A 21,476-nucleotide genomic window follows, 5' to 3' on the forward strand; every position below is an offset into this window, starting at 1 on the left:
CAAAAAAGGAAATGTTCCTTCATGTTTAAGCTGATGCAGAGTAGGATGTGTTTAAACTCTATTATAAATGAGCCCATGATCACACACTAGAGCCTGTTGCCTTTCAAATGAGTCCTTACACATTACATGATATTTTTATTTGGGGATGTTGATTTTTCATTCATTTTAATCTGGTTTATCAGGTTAATCAGGTTTAAGAGCATAACTTTGGGTTTTTAAAGGCTTAATGTGCAACTTTTATCTCCAGTAGATGTCGCACTTGAGCACCAACTCTGTTTGGCCACACCTCCCCAAACCTACAACCTGCTACTTTTTCCGCCCGACCTAGCATTGCACTGCTGCGGGCTAACGTTAGCACCATTTAGTTTACGATGCATGTTGCTACAGCCCACGGCTAGCATGGTTAATTACACAGAACAGCCATGATATGATAACGCTACAGAACGCTAAGCAAGCAAGCGTAACATTCAAATAAACAGTTAGTCAGCTATCGTCCCTAATGCTGAGCTGAGAACAGAGGGCGTTTGACTTAGGAAATTTTTCAAACACATATATACACAGGACATACATGATTTCGGATATATTAATATGTTAAATGTTGCATATTAAGCCTTAAATTGAACAATCTTTCAATCAATCAATCAATTGAAAGACAAAACAAAATTAGGATATAAACACTTAATCTTCATTTTGTATTAATTGAAGCAAACTGAGCTGTGCTTGGACCAAGAGAAACCGCAGAGATACACAGGAAACTTCTGATCTGTGCGTTTGATATCAGATTTAAGTGAAAATGTGTCTTATGAATCTGTTTATTGTAAGATAAATAAAAAAAACTAAAGCATGTTTGCAATAAAAGAAAAGTCTAAAAAGAAGTCGGTGTGAAAAGTGTTCTTAATAACAAACAGGACCCTCGTCCAACCTCCCCTGAGTTTGTGTGACTGAATCAGGTCTGCGGTTTAATTAGAGGTCAACTTAACAGCTCCAACATCCGTGCTGCTGTAAATCCTGGTAGACTACCTGAAAATAAGGCTCTGAGCCACGTGTTCACACCCAGCAGGAGTGTTGATTAGCTCCACGTGGAAATCAGCTTTACAGTAGAATATTATATAGAGACGTTTCCCACTGTTTGTGCAACACTAGAAATGCAACTGTCTTTGTAACTCACTTTTAGTATCAAACTGCAAATTTAAAGTAAAAAACGCTATTTCATTAAGTTGGTGCAAAATCAACTGGTTTCAGAAGGTGGCAGACCGGCTCGTTGAAAGTAGTCAACACTTTAAGGAGCTATTATCCTGCTTCAGGCTGCAGCAGTTACACCACAGGTCATCGTTTTGTGCATAATTCTGTTTTAAATTAAAACTATAGGGGCTGTTTATTCTTTTTGCAAAGAAAAGTTAAGGCGTCCAACTTTCCCGTCATCACATCGTATATTTCTAGTCTTGTATTTAAGTTCCCTGACAGTAGGAGTACTAGTGTTTAATAGCTTTGTACTTACTTTTATTCTACATTTGCGTTAATTGTTCTGCACCTTAATACCAAGTCAAATTCCTTGTATGTGTAAACCTACCTGGCAATAAACTGGATTCTGATACCTTGGTTGATGACGTCATATAATAATTGTTAATTATAATTATTTTTTTCCCATAATGCTTCCTGAATATCACATGTGCACCTGAACCCTAAAGCATAACCCCAATTATGATCAATCACATGCTCAACTGTCACCTTCCACCCTCAGCTGACTCCTGCTTTTCCTTTGTCCTCTCTGCCCGGTCTGTGGCTCTGCACAGAGCTGTGTACTGTATTTAATGACAGGGCAGGGGTCAAAGGGGTCAAACATGAAGAGCCTTTGTAAGATATACATATATGCATACACACATATAGTGTACGTTTGCGTACAAAGACAAGTGATTTCCATGCCCTGCAGACATAAAGGCTTTGAACACAGCTTCCTTCACTCAGCAGAATGTGATGAGTGAACGGTCGACCTTTAAATGTGAAAATGTTTCATCTTTGTACTCGGAGTGTCACATTTTTCAGACCTATTTACTGCACAGGGTTAATACAATAAATCCTTACAGTGTAATAAAAATGATATGTAGCTGGGTTTTTTTCCCATTTAAGAACATTTTTGATACAATGTAACATTTTAGAGCCCATTCGTCGATATGAATGTTTGCTTATCTACAAACTCACGAGCTACTGACTCACTTAATAGGTTTTAAAAAGGAAATATAAATGTGTAACATACTAAATTGATTTAAACATGTTAAAATAACATAAATAATATGATTAATAAAAATAAAACAGGTGGCTGAACAGTGGTATGTAAACCAACTGAAGATATTGAACCCAAGAAAATGATGCCACATTTCTGCCATGAGATCTGTGAGTGGATCAATGCATTCTGGCCGTCATTTTGAACAGCCTTTAAAATTGTATCAATTCTGTATATATTTTTTCAGGTATCATCCACAGGACATTAATATTTTAGATGCTAAGCGGGTCAAATTCTCTGCAACTGTTTCTCTAAACTTGTGTTTTCTAAGTTTGGCTTGTTAAATACTCCTGCCTGTCCTGCATGGTGACAGAGGAGCTGGTTTTATTAAGTGTAAGCTGGTTTATGACGGCGCGAGCTGCGAGCCATAAATAAAAGCACACAGTCTAAAAGAAAGCAGCTTATTGGAGGCGAGACGTGACTCACAGCTGCAGCTGACTGCAGTTCAGAAAGGATTCAAGCGCTGTTTAAAATCATAATTACAAAAGTGATTTGTGTGTGTGTGTGTGTGTGTTCATATGTTGACCAGCCAGGAATAGCACTGCCAGAGGGAAGATGACTGAATGCCGCTAAGAATGCTGGGTAGTTTGCAATTCCGCCACAAGGCTCCACAGGTACATGCACACACACAAGCATGTTTAAAAGCACACACACACACACGCAGACACACTTAAGAAAGCAGGTGAATGTTGACTTGGCAGCGACTCCACTCAGAACACTGAATGGAGCGACTCTGCAGGCTGCATCCGTCGTCTGCTGTGAGAGCTCTGCGACAACAGCTGGCTCTGTCTGATCCATCACACACACACAAGCACGCACGTACACACACAAACACACACTCACACACTTTCCCTGCTGTCCTGTCTGTCCCGGTCTCTGGTTGATGCTGCTGGATGCCAGTCTCTTGCAGGGACAGCACTCAACATCTCTATAGATCCTGCGCTGAACACAAATGTATAAACAACTCCTGCTGCTGCTGCTCCCCGCGCGCGCATGGACTGAACATCAACACGTTGAAAATTAGGGACACAAGACAGAGACAGAGCGGGAGGGGGCTGTTGGACTTTGACACCGAAATCAGAGGTTCCAATCCAGACGTGTCTGTGGTTTGGTTTACCTAACAAAAGCAGCTTTGGACACTAAACACCTCAAAGAAATATGTGTATAAAAGTAAGTATTTCTCTATTCCCTTCCAGTGGATGATGTCAGTGAAACTTTTACGGACACATTAAGCATCAACATTACTTGCCTTACTCGGGTCAGTTCCTTGACAGTATCTCCTAATGGGGTTAATAAAATAACCCTTTTAAGTTGGCAGTATGTTTTTGTCTAAATGTACTTGATGCAAGTCAAACCTCGTTCTTAAGAAAAAAAAGGTTTGTTGAACTCTAACAACCGCATGTTGGTTAAAGCCTGTGTAAACGTGTGAAGGTTCAGCAGCAGTCAAAATACTCATCACTCCTCAAAAGTCGGCTGAACTTTAATGTATAATATCAGATTTCAGATCTGACAGCTTGGGTCCAGACTTCAGGACTTCAATCTGAACGTCCAGCTCCTTTGGACATGTGAGAACAAGCATTCAAACTCTGGTGCGGACCAAAAGACAGGACTCGGTCCGTTTCCAAATGAACCACTGTCCGGACCTAAGATAGGAAGCAAACCAAAAAACCGTGCATTGTGTGCAGATGTTGACACTTGCAGAGGCAGCCAGGCAGCAAGATGAGTAGAGGACAGATGTGAAGGAGGGACAAACAATTTCACAAACACACAAGAGCCCGGAGGTGTTCAAACTGTTCAGTGACAAACTAAAGGAGAGTGGAACTGATCGAACTGTTGAGTCGGTTAGAAGTAAAGAAAACTCAGAAGACCAAACATTTGAGTCTGTGATTCTCTCTCTTTACTTCAGGGAGTTTTTGCACGTGGAAATTCTGACCAATCAGAAAGCAGTTTGCCCGTGCATCGCTGGTAAAAGCTGCCGCGTGAACACAAACCAAACTATCTATGACAGCAGTTGCATTGGCAGTATCTGGTATTACAATTATATTACTGGGTATCTAGCGAAAAACACAGGCAGCGCCCATCAACCAGCCACGGTTGGTCCTTCAGAGAGGAAGAGGAAGTGATGTTCTGTTGTCTCCTGTTCCTGCTGAGTTAACGGTTACTAATGAACAAAGAAAAAATCACGTAACACATCTACTGACAAATTTTTGATTATTTTAATCTTGCATTAATACAAATGCTCATCATATTTCCTTTCCCTGGTAAAAGCGAGGGAGTGAAGAGCATTACTGAGCAACTGTTTAGCCCCACGAGTAACCAGCCTGAACTGAGCTGAACCTGCAGGAGATGATGAAACCTCCTGGCTGAGTGACAAAACATCCTCAAGACCCAACAGCAACCTCTGACTCGTGTGGTGTTTCAATGTATCATCGATCAGCACGACTGAGAGTCTGCAGAGAGAGCAAGCAAGGTAGCCCAGAGAGAGAGAGAGAGAGACGGGCGTTCAGAGCGAGATGGTAGCTACTGATGTGAATCATGCAAAATTTATGGAAGCAATAAAACTGTTGAGCGTGAGGTGCCGATGGCAGAGGAGCATTACACGCTGGAGCAGTGGGTAGCAAAAGATAACAAGCGCAGAAGAAGTAAAACAAGCTGCAGCTTTGCCTGGAAGACAACGAAGAGGGACAGAGAGCGCAGGGGTCCGACTGCTGCGGGTGGTGCCTCGCTTGACCTGAGAAGTAGCCGAAGTATCAAGCAACAGATCATTTTGTGATTATTTCAAGTCATTCATCACGAATACTTCTACATACAGACCAAAGTAATCAAAAAACATGTTAACAAAGTTTCTCTCGCCTTTAACTCATAATGTTATTTATAATAGAGATTTCTGGCAATCATTCATTTCATTTCCTGCTCTCGTCATAATTTCTGCACATTTACTCCAGATGCTTCTGGTAGAGGAATTGATTTCTTGTTCAGGGTAGGATTTAACCCATTGATTGACAACAACGTGAACACTGCATGGATGTGTCGGTCCGTTTCCTTCTTCAGCGATTGTTCTTAAATCGGGTTTGCAATGAAAAAAAAAAAAGGACTCAATCACACGCAGCGCAGCACCACTCCTCCGCGCATGCTCACACGGTCGAGCTCAATTTCTTCTGTGCGCGCAGTGTCAGCCGGTTTGTGTCCACAAAAACTTAAAAACAACCACCAGGACTGAAAAAATTGCCCATCCCTCCATTGCCAACTACGGCTTACACTACAAAGACAGTTAAACTGAAGAAGAGAAATGAGGAAAAGCAAGCTAAAAAGAAAGAGTTGGACCAAGACATAAACAAAACGAGAGTAAACATTGGAGCGGTAATTCTGAGGTGGAGAGAGCTACGGGACCTGAAAGGATTTATAAAGTGATGCTGAGTTCTGCTCGACAGGTAATGACCCCAGCTTCATTTCTGCTGTATTTGTTTCACATTGCTAAGATGTCTGCGGTAATGTTAGGTTGGTGTTGCACTCGGGCTAACGTTAGCTTGTTCTCAATGTGGCTGCTGTTCAGCATTGTTTAATGGCGGTGTGGCTGAAAATATCTCTGTGAGTGTCCAGGCAGTGTGACCGTTTCAGACTTTCTCCTGATAGTTCTGTGTGCCTGTGCTCTCACAGCTAAATGTTCACAACATCAGTGTGTTACTGCTTAGTTGGCGCTGTTTTTTTCCACAGTCTCTGTTAGCAAACTAAGTGCTGGAGGTTTTACCGCTGGTTTGATGTGTATCTGCGGAGCGAGAGGGGGAGGGACCTGGAGCTGCAGCTTTAACTAGATATCTGACTATTTTTTAAATACAATATTCGAATATCAATATGCTTTCAAATGCCCATCCCTAGTCACCACTTCATAATTTATCGAATTATATATTTGTGTGACAATGTGTCATAACTAGGGTATGAATTAGAGAGAATGAATGAGTTATGGCCAGAAACATTATTTGAGCGAGATCTTGGACCCCTACTGCTAAAATCTAATGTGTTCTTGCTATAGTTCAACTGGACATGTGTGCCAAAGTTTAAGAAATATCCTCCAGACATAGGGCGGTGATGGCACTAACATTTTCACACACCCTTGTGTGTTGGTTTAACAAAGATAGGGAAAGTATAAAAATGTTGATTTTAACATTTAAGAATGCATACCAGCCTTTTTCTCGGACACAGGTTCAGTTTTACTTTTTCTTTCACTCTCTTGGGGTCAATGGAGAAGTGTCTGTGCTGCTCCTGGTTTCTGTTCTGCAAACTTGACAACTGACAGCATTCAGGTCCTACTGTTTTGTCCATGCCAGCACAGTGACCTGTAAACGTGACGTGTGGCGTTTGAGTGAAGGGGAAAAAACGGTGCTTCACTGCTCATATTGGACCTTTTATTTTGGACCTTTTTATGAAAGTTGAAAACTGTTGAAAACAGCTCAAGCAGACCAACAGCAGTTCCTTAGTCATCCTCGTGTTACCCTGACTCGTGAATGTATGTTGAAAGAGGTCAAGAGCCTCTTTAACACTGACAAAGACGCATAAATCCTCCTTAACTCCCCTGTGATCCTCAAGCCCCGCTGTTAACGTGCCATTAAGCAAACCACAAACCACACAACCCCCTCAGCGACACAGCTGTGGTTGTACGGCTTCTTTATGTGGATGTGTCTATCTGCAACGAAGAGTGCAACTTCTCCCGTTATAAGTGCAATTTAAAATGTTAAGAAAACAAAAATCGACTGACCAAAGAGTCCCAGGATGTTCATAAAACATGCATGTTCTCCTCTGAAAGTTAAAACAAACATCCAGCATGTTGTCACTGCAGCTCTGAAGGTCGCCGGGGTGCGTTTGATTCGTACGTGTGCAGGACAAGGTGAACAGTACAGTCAGAGAAAAGGGACATTAATGCCCGGCGCCTACACACACACACACACACACACACACACACACACACACACACACACTTCATCCAGATTTGACAAGGTTAGTTAATCATCAGTCACAGGGACGGGGGAACGCACAGACTCCCCTCTCCTCTGTCTGCCCTCCATCGCTCCCTCTCTATCCATCCCTCCATCTCCTCTCGTTCCAAGGGCGACTCTCCTTTTCCCCCGTATTAACCTTGTATATCGCACCACATGCTTTTGTCTCTCTTTCTCTCTCTCTCTCTCTACTCGTCTTCGTCTCCCCCCTTCCTGCCTCTGTCACCCCTCCGTCCTCTTTAGACCCTCGTGAGTGGAGGCCTTCCCCCCTCCCTGTCAGTCTATCATTCAGGCCTCTAATCGGCCACACATCATCGCCTCCCAGCAGTTTAGCTCAAGGTAAATGTAGTGGTCCTTCTAACAAAGAGAGATAGAGAGGGGAGGAGATAGAGAGAAGGATGGATGGATTGATGGACAGATGAACAGAGGGGGAGGTTTAAGAGAGATACCTGTAGTTATAGTGATCTGTAAGGGGGAATGACAGGGGCGGGAGGAAGTAAAAACGGGGCCTGGAGAGGAGAGAAGACAGGAGGAGAAACAAGACAAGTAAAGCGAAGAGGAGAAGAGGAGAATAGAGGAAAGGGAATAAGCCAGAAGGTAAGGAAGAATGGGAAAAAACTGAAGAAAGAAATATAAGGAAGGAAAGAAGACACAATGAGAAAAGAAGAGAGGGAAGGAAAGGAAAGTTAACAAAATGAGGAAAAAAGGGGTGAAAATGGAAAGAGAGAAGACAGAGATAAAGGAAAAAATGGAAAAGGAAAGAAGGAAAGAAGAGGAGGGGGAAGGAAAAAAGTTAGGGAAGAGAATGAGGAACAATAAGGAAGGTGAAATCAGACAGAAAGGAGAGTAATGAAGGAAGAAAAGGGAAGAAAAGGTAGGAGAAAAAGAAGAGGCGGAGAGGAGAGGAGGAGAGGAGGAGAGGAGAGGAAAGGAAGTAGAATAAAAGGAAAGGAAGGAAAGGAAAAAAGGAAGAAAAGTAGCTGAAAGGAGAAATGTGAGGAAAAAAAGGCAAACATGTATAACAAGAAAAATGGAAGGGAAAAGATGGAGAGGAGAGGAAAGGACAAAAGAGGAGAGGAGGAGAGGAGAGGAGAGGAGAGGACACAAGAGGAGGAGAGGGAAGGAGAGGAGATAAAAAGAGATAAAATGAAAGAAAAGCCAGGAAATAAAGAAATCCAGAGAAGAAGAAGAAATAATGAATAGAAAGCGAAAAAATAAGAAATAGAGGAAGAGAAGAAGGATGAGAAAGAGAGACAAAAAAGGAAGCAAAGTGGGTGAGGTGTGAGAAAAGGAAAGAAAAAAGATAAGATAAGATGGGGAGAGGGGAGTACATGAAAGGAAAAAAGAGGAGAGGAAAGAAAGGAATAACAAAAGGACAGAATGAAAGAAAGCTGTGAATAAACTGAACAAATATAACATGAACCTTAAAGGAAAAGGAGGCACAGCAGAGGTGTCAAGAATGGTGCATGTTCGATGACGAACAGAGGTGAAAATGTGACCTGGAGATGTTAATGAGAGCATCAAATAAAGGCCAATAAGTCTCAGAGAAGGAGGACGGGTGGAAGGAAAAATACAGCAGAGCAGAAGCGAGAGTGCATCAGAGTCTGTCCGCCTGTAAGGAGGCGACGAGAGAGCGAGCATCTATCAGCGCCGCGCTCGCTGCGAGGAGCCGCCAGGGACGCAGACACCAGTCAGCTCAGGAAATAAGAAAATGATTAAGAGCGATTTAATGTCAGGCCGCCGCCAAGCCAAAACGCACATCTGTCACCGCCAGACTGATGTTTACTGCACCTCCCTCTCCATTCTCCCCTCCCTCCCTCCCTCCCTCACTCTCTCACACTCCAGCAGTCACTCATTCATTCATTACTCTCTCCCATCTCTGAGGTTTTCTCCCATCCAGGCCCGCGTATTATACCTTTCCAAACCCGGCCCCCGGAGACCTCATATCACACGCATACATACACTTTTAACTTCTGCTTTCCATCATCTCACCCGCACACATTATCTGCTGTTCAGCACGTCAACTGTGGGAATTGGCGTGAGTGATTCCATATGAAGCTAAACAAAGCATGGGAAACTGCTGACAGATGGATTCCAAGCGGGGAATGTGGTGCACATAAATACGAGTGCATCCTTGTTTCCCTGAGTCTCTCTGCTGCTCACTGGAAAAGGGCAAGAGATGGAGGAAGCGGCTCGACTAAGCTGCTGGTGCTTTTCCCTCGATGTCTGCAGACCATTCCTGTCAAAACTACACGTGTAGTTCCCCTTGTCACTGCTCGAAAGAAACCACAGCTTTTAAACACTGCCCCCGTCAGTTTGTTTGTGGCTATTACAGTGTTGTGGACTGGGGTCATGATCCAAACATGTTTGAAGCATATATTTTTAGAATGAGGAGGTTTAATAATGACATTTTTTTCCCTTCCCGTATGACCTTTGCACTCACCGTTGCACTTCCCTCCGTTGATGGGGTCTCCGTAGTAACCGGGCATGCAGCTCTGGCAGTGCGTCCCGGCTGTCAGGTTCCCACAGTGCTCGCACACGCTGCTGTTCACACACCTGCTGTGACCGTTGCACTGACACGCTGGGAGGAAATACAACACACACACACACACACACACACACACACACACACATGTTACACTCTTTTTGGATAAAACTGCCGTCATACAGAGTTGTCATTAGACAAGCATACGGTCTGTTCTCACCAGGACACTGGATGAAGGCCCAGTTGTAGCCTCTATCAGACAGACAGAGACCCTGATCAAGCACCATGTCCTTGTCTCGCAGTCTGTCTCGGGCCCTCGCACCAGCAGGCTTCATGGGGCCTCGGTAGGATCCCTCCATGCAAACGCCCCTGCCGGTGTTGGTGGGATCGCCACACCAGCCGCACTCGGCCCTCTCCAAACAGTCCGCACACGTCCGCAAACCGGAACAGTTCTGGGCTGGAGACAGGAAGAGAGGAGAGGGAATGATGGACAAACAGTAGTAAGATACAGGTCAGGAAAAGCATAGTTGCAGAAATACAAACTCAATACAAACAAAATGTGTCATAAGATTGTCTTTGAAACGGTCTTTTCACTTCCTGGTCAGACCAGAAAGTGGAACAGTAAAAATGTTTGCACAATCCTCAAATACAACAGCAACACCTATGAGTGTTGTCTGATCTAACATCCACAGCAGGACAGCATGGGCGACATCGTGAGTCAGTGCCTTTAAACTATTGTTACAATGGTTGCTACAAAAACATGATTCATCTTCCATGCTTTTTTCTGATTAGCCTTGTTTAGTTTGGTGAGTTTAGGTGTTCCTTAAAAAAAAAAAAAAACTTGAAATGGCAGACAGCAGCAGAAGGTGGCGCTATAGCTAAAGAAGCAGCTTTTGCTATTGGCGGGCTGTTGTTTACTTCCACTTTCCAAAACCTGAAACTGGTGCCTGGCGTTGCAAACTGCAAAATAAATTTGAACAGCTCCGCAGTACTTACTACCGCCGAACGCAGCATGTAGTGTGTAGTATCCGATTTCAAACACAGCACCTGTCTCTATAGCCTTTTTTACACTGTGGTTCCGCCTCAGCGCCGTAATGAAGCTCCGTCCGCCTGCCACCTTTGTCATTCTACATTGGACCACGCAAGTGTGCCAGTGTGTTTCTAAATAGCGTTCCGGCGTTGCAGAATTTAAAACGTGCGCAAGGTGCGTGGGCTTCAAATACAAACACACAGCGCTGTTTCACCCTGCTGGCTCCACTGTTTACACAGACGCCGTTTCGCCTCTGTTACTACCTCCGATGCCGACTTCACCCCACCATTACGCCGCCGTGCGTTCTACATAGAAGATGGAACGTAACAGAGGTGTAATAATCCCGCCTTGAACTGCCGGTGTCAAAAGGGCTTATGTGTCAGCCCTGTGATTGCTCCAGTGCCCCTGTGACCCTGAACACGATACACTGTATAGTATAAAGACGACAATTAATTGAAGGATGGAAAAGCAAGTTTGCTACATCGTGCCTTAGTCTGCAAATATGTTTTCATACATCACTAAAAACCTAATTTCAAGCTGGCATAAAACTCTACTCAAGTTTTGTATAATTTAGCTGTTTCCATTCAGCTTTTCTTCTGCTGTATTTCAAAATGTGCATAACAAAGTTGGCAATGCAAAAACAATAAATGTGTCTAATTCTTTCCTGAGAATCACGACGAGTCTATTCAGAATGTTTTCATCTTTAAAATCAGCTGATATAAATCAAACTGAATGACACACAATGTCCTTGGATGCTGTGCTCAGTTCTATTTTTAGCGTTACTAATGTATATTTATGCACATATATTTAAAAAAGCAGCCACTGGATGTCTGCATTTTGGCAGCGCTCTATCGTCAGCACACATTTGTGTTAAAAGTAAAGCGTCTTTCTGTCCAACAGCCTCAAACACAGCATCAACACAATAAAACCCCTTCAGTGATATAATCTCACTCCTCTAATACACTTACTGCGTCGTGTTTTCACCTTTTCTTTGACCCGCAACATTTAGAAAGAGATTGACTTTTGTTTCCCTCACCGCTCCACGTGTTGAGAAACGCATTTGTATTCATAAAGTGGATGTGACATTCAAAAACACTTTGGTGGTGCAAATTAAAAACGACACGTTTTTTTTTTATGGTATGGCATTTAATACCTGTAAAAGAAAACACTAATCTCCATACTGACGCCTGTTTTTGTTCTGAATGTTGCAGAGAGCAGGCGATGGGTGACGGGAATAAGATATTGAGTGTTTTCTCCTGGAGAAGCCGGCCCTCCAAAGTTAACTTTACAGCTTGTTTTGAACCTTTCAGTCTTGGTTTGCTCTCGACGTCAGCTCCGCTTCCTGTCATAATACATTTTAGTCTACAAAGGGAAGGTGGAGATGCACTCTCTCAGAGAACGAGAGAAAGGTGGGGAGACTGTGGGTATCCCGGCGTGCTCACAAGAAACCAAAAGGTTGAGGGGAAGTTATCCGAGGTGTTGTTTCTTTTTAGCCCGGCGAGATGATTCAAATGCAGCGTCAAGTTGGAATTTGCATTTTCACCAGAAGTTGTTTCTCTTTTGAACGCGAGCCACAGATGTTCTGGCTGAACCTGTATCTCTTTCTCTCTGTGTCCCTGCGATCTCGCTCCGCTTGAAATACACATCCTCGTCCTCTGTACGTGTGTTTGCAAGCGCCCCGTGTTGCATTATTCAGACTGCAGCGATGCTGATTCATTTGTTCGCTTTCCCTTCTTTATAATTACAAACTTCTGCTCTCCGTTTCTCAGATTCGCTCTTTATCTCCTCTCTGCCACGTTTTTATCCTTCTTCTTCCTTTCCAATTTCTGTTCACTAAGCCATCTTCCCCTCTCCTGCTTGTTCAGCGCTGCTTTCTTCACCCCTCTTCCCTCATTTCCTGCCTTTTTGATTTAATTAGATTCTTCTCTGGATTACTTTGAAACACAATGAAATCGCAAAGAATGGAGCTCTCATACTTTTTCTTTATCATCTCTTTTCTTCTCTATCCTACAGTGCTCATCCCTCCGTTTATATTTACTTTCACCTCCCCTTACATCCTTCTTTTCCTTTAACTGGCTCTCCACTATAGTCAATATTTCAAAGAGAGGCAGTTCAACAGAATATCCCTAATCCACCACACAGTGGGGTGTCCTCCTCTAGAAAAGCACATATTTACATACCCAAGGCAGACTTTAATATCCAATAAATATACCAAGGCTGCTCATTGGAGTATGACTCCAAATGCAGGAAATTGGTAGCTGCTCTTTGTAAACGCCAAACATCTAAATATAATGAAGTTTGTTTCTTCCCTGATCCAATTTGCATCACTTACATTCACTTCACTTATATTGATAAAGCCATGCTCAATAAACAGTTCTCTCTCTCACATCAAAATTAACCTGATTGGACCTTAATGTAACGCATGGTCTGTCCTTGGTTGTTTTCAAACTGTGAAAAACATCTGCTTTTACAGAAACACAAAATATATATTATGGTTTTTATGAGGCGACAAACACACATTTTGATCTGCACGTTAGGCGCCATAAAAAACACCAACATCCTATTATCTGCCTGTAAGTTAAGCTGCCATTTAGCTGCCCCTTTCCCACTGGTCAAAAAACCCGCTAGTAGACCTGGGTAATTATCGCCTCGGCTACGATCGGCAATGATGGGAACACAAAACCCGGGTCGACACGCTAATCTCCGCTCTCCCGCGCAGTGCTATGACGGGCATTGAGGTTCCGGCCGCTGTCGCATAAATACAGAAGAACAAGATACAACAGTGTTTCGTGCAATACGCAGCAACGCTGGCAAGACAGCGAGGTGAGAGAGCTTCTACTGATTCAAGGGGAAGAAGAAATAACGCGACAGGTTTCCGGCGCGTTTGTGGCGTCAGACGGTGACGCAGCAGATAAGAGACCAAAAGGTGGATACTCCACTGGCAATGGGAAAAGAGACAATCGGCATTTATTAGCGGGTCTGAAAAACCCACGTCAATGCACAAATTTTGGTGGGAAAGGGGTAATAGAGACAGACAACCTTAGACGCTCACATTCACACCTACAGGCAATTTTAGTGTCACCAATGAACCTAACAAGGACGTCTTTGGCCTGTCTGTGTGGAGGTTGCATGTTCTCCCTGTGCATGTGTGGGGTCCTTTTGGGTACTCCTGCCTCCTTCCACAGCTGCTATTTTAAGTCTTCCCCTATTCTGGGACACGAGTCAGTCAAGTCTCAAATGTGGTCCATCTACCACAGGCAGCAAGCACATTCAAATTGTCTTTAAAAATGTTTCCTGTTTAAACACTTATTTCTCTGGTTTAGTTTCAAGAGAGACAGTTATCCCTATGAACAGGTAACTACATGGATGCTAAATCTGTAAAGAAGAGAAGAGGTTTTTGTTCTGATTTCATTTTGAAGTCAGTATTATACGGAGTAATATTGACCAATCACGATTAAGTGCACTTAGGCAGAAAAATTGCTCTCATTGTGGAGCTTTTTAGTTATCTCTATAAACGTATTTCTGCATGTGTCTGCAGATAACAATTGTCTCTTATGTACAACTCCTCGTGGTTCAAGATAACAATGACCAGTGGACAGAGAGGAAGTCTTGCCCTGGTAAGCGCCATTACATATAACAGTATATCTGCCATCTAGACTCCAAGACCAAAAATATTAGCTGTCGCCCCCAGAAGCTCAATCATTGTCGGTCAATATGCGATGAGTTCTGAGACTGTGAGTTTCAAGAGTCTGCATTACATCATAATCCAAACACATGTTGTGTTCAAGCTCAGTTTGTGGACTTTAATCTCATTAAAAACTGAGATGAAGAGATCTGGCTTTACAGAGCAATTTCTCTTAATGAACTCCCGAGCACTACATGGCTCCCACCTGGTTCTATTATCAGCTACATGAGGCTGACAGTAAGAAACATGACAACATCAGGCCACAGAGAGAACTACATGATTGCAGTCATATGTGAATATATTATACTGATGCAGAGTTAATCTCTACACACAGCGCGTCTCCCTGAACACACATTGCAAGGTGCATCTGCAGCTCCTGACTGCAATTCATCTGTGTAACGTGTCAGAAGCGGTGACAGCGAATGGATCAAATATTTCAGGCATCAGCCCGCACGCTACCGTGACGATGAAACGAGCCCAGAGGACACGAAGCGACACAAGCAGCTCACACAGAAACAACAAATCCCTGCATCGACAGAAAACGTTACGTCCTCTGGTGTCTTACATAACCGAGGATTGTGTAGATAATATAATTCACCTGCTTGAGCCGGGTCTATTTTTAATAGCATTTCCAGCTATCTGGCTTCATCTGAGTTCCACATGGACAGAATTAAAGGAGGTTATATCCTTGTGTTGTGGAGTCTGAGTAGATGAGGATGAGAGAGAGAGCGGTGTTGCGTTCAAGTGCGTGCCTGCGGGGGTTTACAAGCTTTACTTTTAGTTAACAGCAGCAAAGATTTAGTCGTGCTCTCACATGACATCAGCTCCAGGCTGTTTCTAGAGTGCATGTCTGTTTGGATGGTGCCCGTATTTCCCAAGAGGGTGGAAAACACACCATGATTAAAAATGAAACATGTGATGCAATCACACGCCGAAGAAACTGTTGACAGGCGCCTTTTTTCTTTGTTGATATAGGTGGAGAAAAAACTCAATGTTTATGTTGCTTTAATTTCTTGCAAAAAAACAGTTAAGCAGCAAAGTAAATAGTTACCTCTACTTAGGACAGGGCTGAGTAAAGAAGCATACATAATTTATATTTAGTGAATATCATGTAATTAAATTAGGAGTTATTGCCGTTAAATTAAGGTTTAAAAATGGGGGACTATAAGGTGCTGTTTTAGCTCAGCGGTTAAATCAGACATCATATACAGATAGTTCTCGATGCGGCGGCCCCAGTTCGACTCCCACTCTCTTCTCGACCCTCTGCGGCGCGCGATCTCCACTCTCTCTTCCCATGTTTCCTACACTATCCACTGTCCTTTCTCTGTCAATAAAGGCCAAAAAATTTATTTTAAAAATGGGGGACCATGCTTGATTTGCGAGGTATTCAAGGTCAGATAAACCTTCGATTTAAAAGAGAAATGTGTAATGAGACTTAAGAGTTTAAGAGCATTCTGCTTGACTTTCAAAGGACAAGGCTGATTTATCGTCAGAACATTTGATTAAATGACCCACACCAACAACTTTGACAATATAATCACTATGAAGCTGTACGCCAAAGTCAAATGTTTAGGCCACTGTCTCGCATTAAGTCAAATGTTTATCACTTCTTTGTGATGTTTTGTATGTGAAGCAACAGACTGTAGAACTGCTCCCAAGACAAATCTCCCCCTCGAGGATAATAAAGTTTACTTTATACCACTAACAAGTCTCGTCTTGAATTCAAAGCTGGCTAATATATGGTGTTATTCAGTGCTACACATCGCCACTGCTATCCAAACACTATTACAATAAGTAGGGAACCAATGGGGCTGAGTCTGAGTGTCACAGACAGGGTAGAGAGGTCAGAAAGTATTAGAGCCCGACCAACACGTTAGTTTTCTTATCCTTTAAAGCAGTGTTTGTCAACTGGTCTAGCCTCACGACCCACTACCAGCTCCTTAATGACAAATCGGGACCCACATTTCTGATATTTATTACTCACTTCAACCACTTATTTAATGAAAAATGGTGCAGCTTGGAGCTGAGACGGAACAAAACATTACGCCTGGATTCCACAGGATCCGTGTCCGGCGTGTTCCGTCTGCGCCGCGGTTCTGGTCCGTCAGACAGCACGAGCCCTTGCCCACAGGAAGCGTGTCTGATCTGGAGCGCTGGCCCAAGCAGCTGGATTCGCGAGATTACAAGATCGTGGGAGAACTACATTATCGTGCGAGAATTGCGAATTCCCGCGATAACATCAATGTTAAACAGAGCAACACACAAACTACAGTTCAGTTTGCACCTCTGAGGTCGATTATCTGCTCATTTGGAAATCATCCATGGACTTGAATGGGCGTGATTGACTTTTTGTCACAACTATATTTTTTTCTAAGCAACAAACAGCGACTTTTGGGTCCCGACCCACCACTTAAGAACCACGGCTTTAAAGTGATGATGTAATCAGTGGAAATTTGTAAGCAGTTGGTATTAGAAAAAGCGGATTTGGTTAGCACTGCTTTGTGAGCAGAGTGGAAGCAGAAAGGTATTGTGTGCTGTGAACGCAGCCCTATGTAGCAATATTGGATTGGCTTAGAATCACGAATGTCTTCAGCAACTAATCCCCTGTGTAAATATTAAATACAGCTCTGAATAAGTTACAAATTTAACAATCTCCTCCTCTGCAGACTTTGCATGTCCATAAAAAAACAATCATTTTGGCTCAGGGTACTGGTTCAGCTCAGTGGGTAGAGCAGGCGCTCCAGATACAGTCCTTAATGCAGCAGCTGCAGGTTCATCTCCTGCCCTCCGCCCTTTGCTGCAGGTCATCCCCTACTCTCTTCTCCCCATATTTCCTGTTTCTCTTCAGCTAATAACCCCAAATGGCATAAAAAAATATTCTTAAACAACAAAAAATCTGGCTTTAAATCAAAAATGTCAAGAAGGCAATGGAGCCCAATGGAAAGTCGAAGGTCTTTAAGATTCTTCCTCTGGAAATCATCAATGCCTGCACATGTTTTCATGCTAATCCATCTAATTACTAAATATTTCACACAGTCTGGATCAGCGCAATCTCGGAACCCATCAGCTATTGTCTGACGACGTTATAGCCTCTGGGAGGGAGGGCCAACTTTTCAGGGCTTCCGGTGTAGCTAGCTGTTAGAGATAAAGGACTTCCTTTTCCGTGCGCTGGATTGTTTAAAGTCTGAGTAGCAGCTTAAGAAGTGAGAACGGAGTTGGAGGTGAGAGACGACATGTAAGCATGGACTGTTAGCTGCACTTCATGAAAGTATCTGTTAATGGAGGTTAATAAAATGCTAAATTGTCATTAGATGACCGACAGTGGAAGGGCTCTCCACATGGACTGTTTTTCCTCTATGCAACCAAAGCCTGCCGATACATGACTGGTCAATACTACTCGGACTACAAACACACTTTGAAAACCAGAACACTTGATGGTTCTGCGCTTAAAGATTCTGCATTTTTATGCAGAAACAAAGTACAGTAAGCATCTTAAAATAGGACAAATTAGCATCAAAATCGAGACGCTGATTATGTTTTGTTGGTCACAATGAGGGAACACCATATCTGTAGGGTTCCCGTCTATACTTCATGCAACTAAGTCTAAATGTATTTGTGGTAACTGGGTCAAACCCAAGAGGACATGTGTTTGCATCTCAGCCGGCGCCACAAAACATCAGTAGATAAGAACTTTTCTGTTGGTGCCGCCGTCACTGGGAGACCGAGAGCCTTAATGCCTTTAAAGTTCTGTCAACAAGAAGCATTAAGCACAACATGTCTCCATCGCTGCTGCTGCTGTATAGCAAACATCCAACACTTCCTTCATGTGGTGTTGGAAGAAAAAAAAAAGTACATGCTGCTTCTCTACTTTCTGAAACCATCCCAAAATATACACTTTATTGAAATCAGGATATTAGTCGTCGTCATTGACAGAATAAACCTAGAGGATACCTTAATCCAGCGCATGACAGATTTATTGAGGAGCTGAGGCTATCTTCTCGCCGCAATAAAAAGGATAGCTTGTTTTTGCTGGGGGAATTTTCATCTTATCAAAAATTCTCTCAGCACCATCGTCTCCGTGCCACATTGTGTTCATCAGCACAGGTTTGACATTTGCTGTCCCTGGATAGCAAGTATCGTCTGGCTTCATCTGCTGTAATCCATTTGCTCCTGCACCACTTGACAGTTAGCATCGCCCGAGCCAGTAGCACCAGTATGCATAATACATCAAGTGTGTGAGCCGTAAGCTGCCTCTCCTCTCCTGCCCCCTCCTCGACGCATGTGGAGTTAGAAGGCAACAGACAGGCATCATGTGGGACGAGCAGAGAATACACACACACGTGTTGCAGAAGATTGCCCCCAGAGAAAACAAGCCTATTTTTCTGTGCAGAGAAACCAATATGAGCTGCAACAAAACATCATCTGGCCAGCCTGTGTGTGTGTGTGTGCATGCGTGTGTGTGCTTATAAGAGAGGGATTCACTGACCTTTCGTAGTCACCGGACTCAACACAATAATGATCCAAAAACAAAAAAAAATCCTTTATAATACCTGTACTTAATCCCATTATTGTTTTTAATGCTGTAATTTGTTCCTTTTGTTGTAACTGGATGCATAAAGGAGGAAAGTTGATGAGGCCAGCAGAACCACATCATCTGCAAAAAGCAGGGATGCAACTCTGAGGTCCCAAAGCCGGACACTTTCATCCCCCTGGCTGCACCTTGAGATCATGTCCATGAAAATCACTTACAGAACACCCACTGGGAACATGTCTGACTTTGTGCTGAGGATGCGGACACAGCTCTCACTTTGGTTATACAGGGACCTGATGGCCTGTTGTAGCAAACCCGGTACCCCATACTCCCGCAGAACCCCCCCACAGGACCACCCGGGGGGGGACAAGATCATTTGCCTTCTCCAAGTCCACAAAACACATGTAACTGGATGAGCATACTCCCATGACCTCCCCCAGCAATCCTGCAAGGGTAAAAAGTTGGTCCACTGTTCCACTGCCTGGACCGAATATGCATTGTTCCCCCTGTATTCGACGACCGGCCAGATCCTCCTTTCAAGCACCGGGACTCTGAGTATCATAACACCCCAATAGTTGGAGCCCATCCTTCGGTCCCCCTTTCTAAAAAATGGGAACCACCACCCCGGTCGCCATTCCACAGGTACTGTCCCAGACCTCCACGCGACATTGAAGAGGCGTGTCAGCCATGACAGCCCAACAATGTCCATAGCCTTAAGCATCGCCTTCAGCATCTCATGGCGAATCTCTTCTACACCTGACGCCCTGCCACTGAGAAGCTTTTTGACTACCTCAGCTACCTCTGCCAAGGCTATAGGCTATAAATATCTTTGAACGTTGCCTCCACATCAGAGGACGTGTTAGTTGGGTTCAGGAGCTCCTGAAAGTGTTGTGTAAACTGTAATGATGTTGAATATTTAGTTATTTGATTGTTTAGTGTAGATCTCAAATTTGGGAAGTGTCACAAGTTATTCTAGTTTAGTTATGTTTTTGATTTGTATTTCGGGGTTCAGATATTGTTTGAACTGGTGGTTCATTGTCTTTGTCGGTAAAACCCAAGGTACGTCTTCAGTTTTGATCCCCGTGTTTGCCTGTGTATTATTTTGGATTTTGGATTACCCGGCTCCTTGTGTTTTCTCCTGTTTTTGTTGGATTTTCAGTTGGACTTTTGTTTTTTTAAATCATAAAAGTCTGCATCTGGGCCCTCTCCTTTTCGGGAACAATGAACCTTGACAGTGACAAGGGAGCACAGAGACTAAATAAACTTAGGAGGTGAGGCTAATCAGACACAGGTGAGACAATCAAGGGCAGGTGAAAACAATCAGGGCGAGGCACACAATCAAACAAGTGGGAAACACAAAGGCAGGAAGTGGACCAACACTAGAGACAAAGTGACAAAGTAAAACAGCAAACAATATCTGAACCCTGAAATACAAATCAAAAACATAACTAAACTAGAATAACTCATGACAGGAAGGAGGAATATAAGCGAAAACTCCAAAAATTCCAAACTATACAGCAAAGAATGTACTGTATAGTTAAAATATAAAATAAGACTTTCACTTATTAAGCTGTACGTTTCAGTTTTCCAGGATCCAGGATTCAAACCAGGAACCTTCTAGCTGTGAGGCGACAGTGTTAACCACTTCACCACTGTGCAGCCGCAACTTGTTACTTCAAAATACATTTAAACAGATAAATAATTAAAATACTGTGTTGTTTATTTCACAGGTTTATGTGGAGCTGTTCACCCACAATTGATTCTATCACAGCTGTGAGCAGAGCTGCAATTCCTGTTGTGCAATGCATTGTGGAACAGCAGCGCACATTAACCGCACACTTAAGAAGTTTTAAAGCTGAATTGCAGCACTTTAAGCTGAATCATTGTTTAATAACAGAAAACAACGCACAGAGCCAACACAACAAAGAAAGTGTCAGCATGCAAACACTGATGGAGAACAGTGACATGTCTGTATAACACAGTTAGGTCGCTTTGCAGAAGATTTGTGAGGAAAATCTGGAGTTTGCTGTTCGAGCTTCGCTAACATGATGTTATGCAATGCACATGGTGTGTCGATGATTCAGTTGGCGATTGTGTCCATAGCCATTTCAGTAATAATGAACTATGAGGCAACTAAAGCTGCTGCCAGTTGTAATTCTTTTCAACTGAGGCCTTGTTAAGGCAGCATTTGCTTTGTGGTAGGTTCTGGTTTCCCAACTTTTTCTAATTCATAGAGTCCCCTGGCCACGCTGAGCTCAATCAGGTCTACTAACTGTGGCCTCCAGGCTGTCCCTAAATCCAGGCTGAACACCAAAGTGGTCAACTTTCACAGTTTTGGCTCCCCCCCTCTGGAACCAACTTACCCCAATTATAAAAAGTGCAGAGACAGTGGACCGTTACAGGAAGCTGTTCAAAAACTGTGTGCATGTTTCAGCTGCGCAGCACCTTGTAGCCACGGCTTCCAAAAGGAGCT

General features: G+C 43.3%; 1 protein-coding gene across 1 annotated transcript in view; it reads right to left on the reverse strand.

Moving 5' to 3' along the window:
• atrnl1a (attractin-like 1a) overlaps positions 1-21,476 on the reverse strand; it is a 312,150-nt gene that overhangs the window by 194,777 nt on the left and 95,897 nt on the right. Inside the window, exons 19-20 of the mRNA XM_069659074.1 lie at positions 9,978-10,214; positions 9,716-9,853 (exon numbers count right to left, since the gene is read on the reverse strand). Coding sequence (XP_069515175.1) covers positions 9,716-9,853; positions 9,978-10,214 — 375 coding nt within the window. The remainder of the gene's footprint in view (positions 1-9,715; positions 9,854-9,977; positions 10,215-21,476) is intronic.

Source organism: Semicossyphus pulcher, unplaced genomic scaffold (assembly GCF_022749685.1).
Source record: "Semicossyphus pulcher isolate SPU_LCO1_2020_fin unplaced genomic scaffold, fSemPul1.0.p SCAF_12, whole genome shotgun sequence".
In the NCBI taxonomy this organism is placed as follows: Eukaryota; Metazoa; Chordata; class Actinopteri; order Labriformes; family Labridae; genus Semicossyphus; species Semicossyphus pulcher.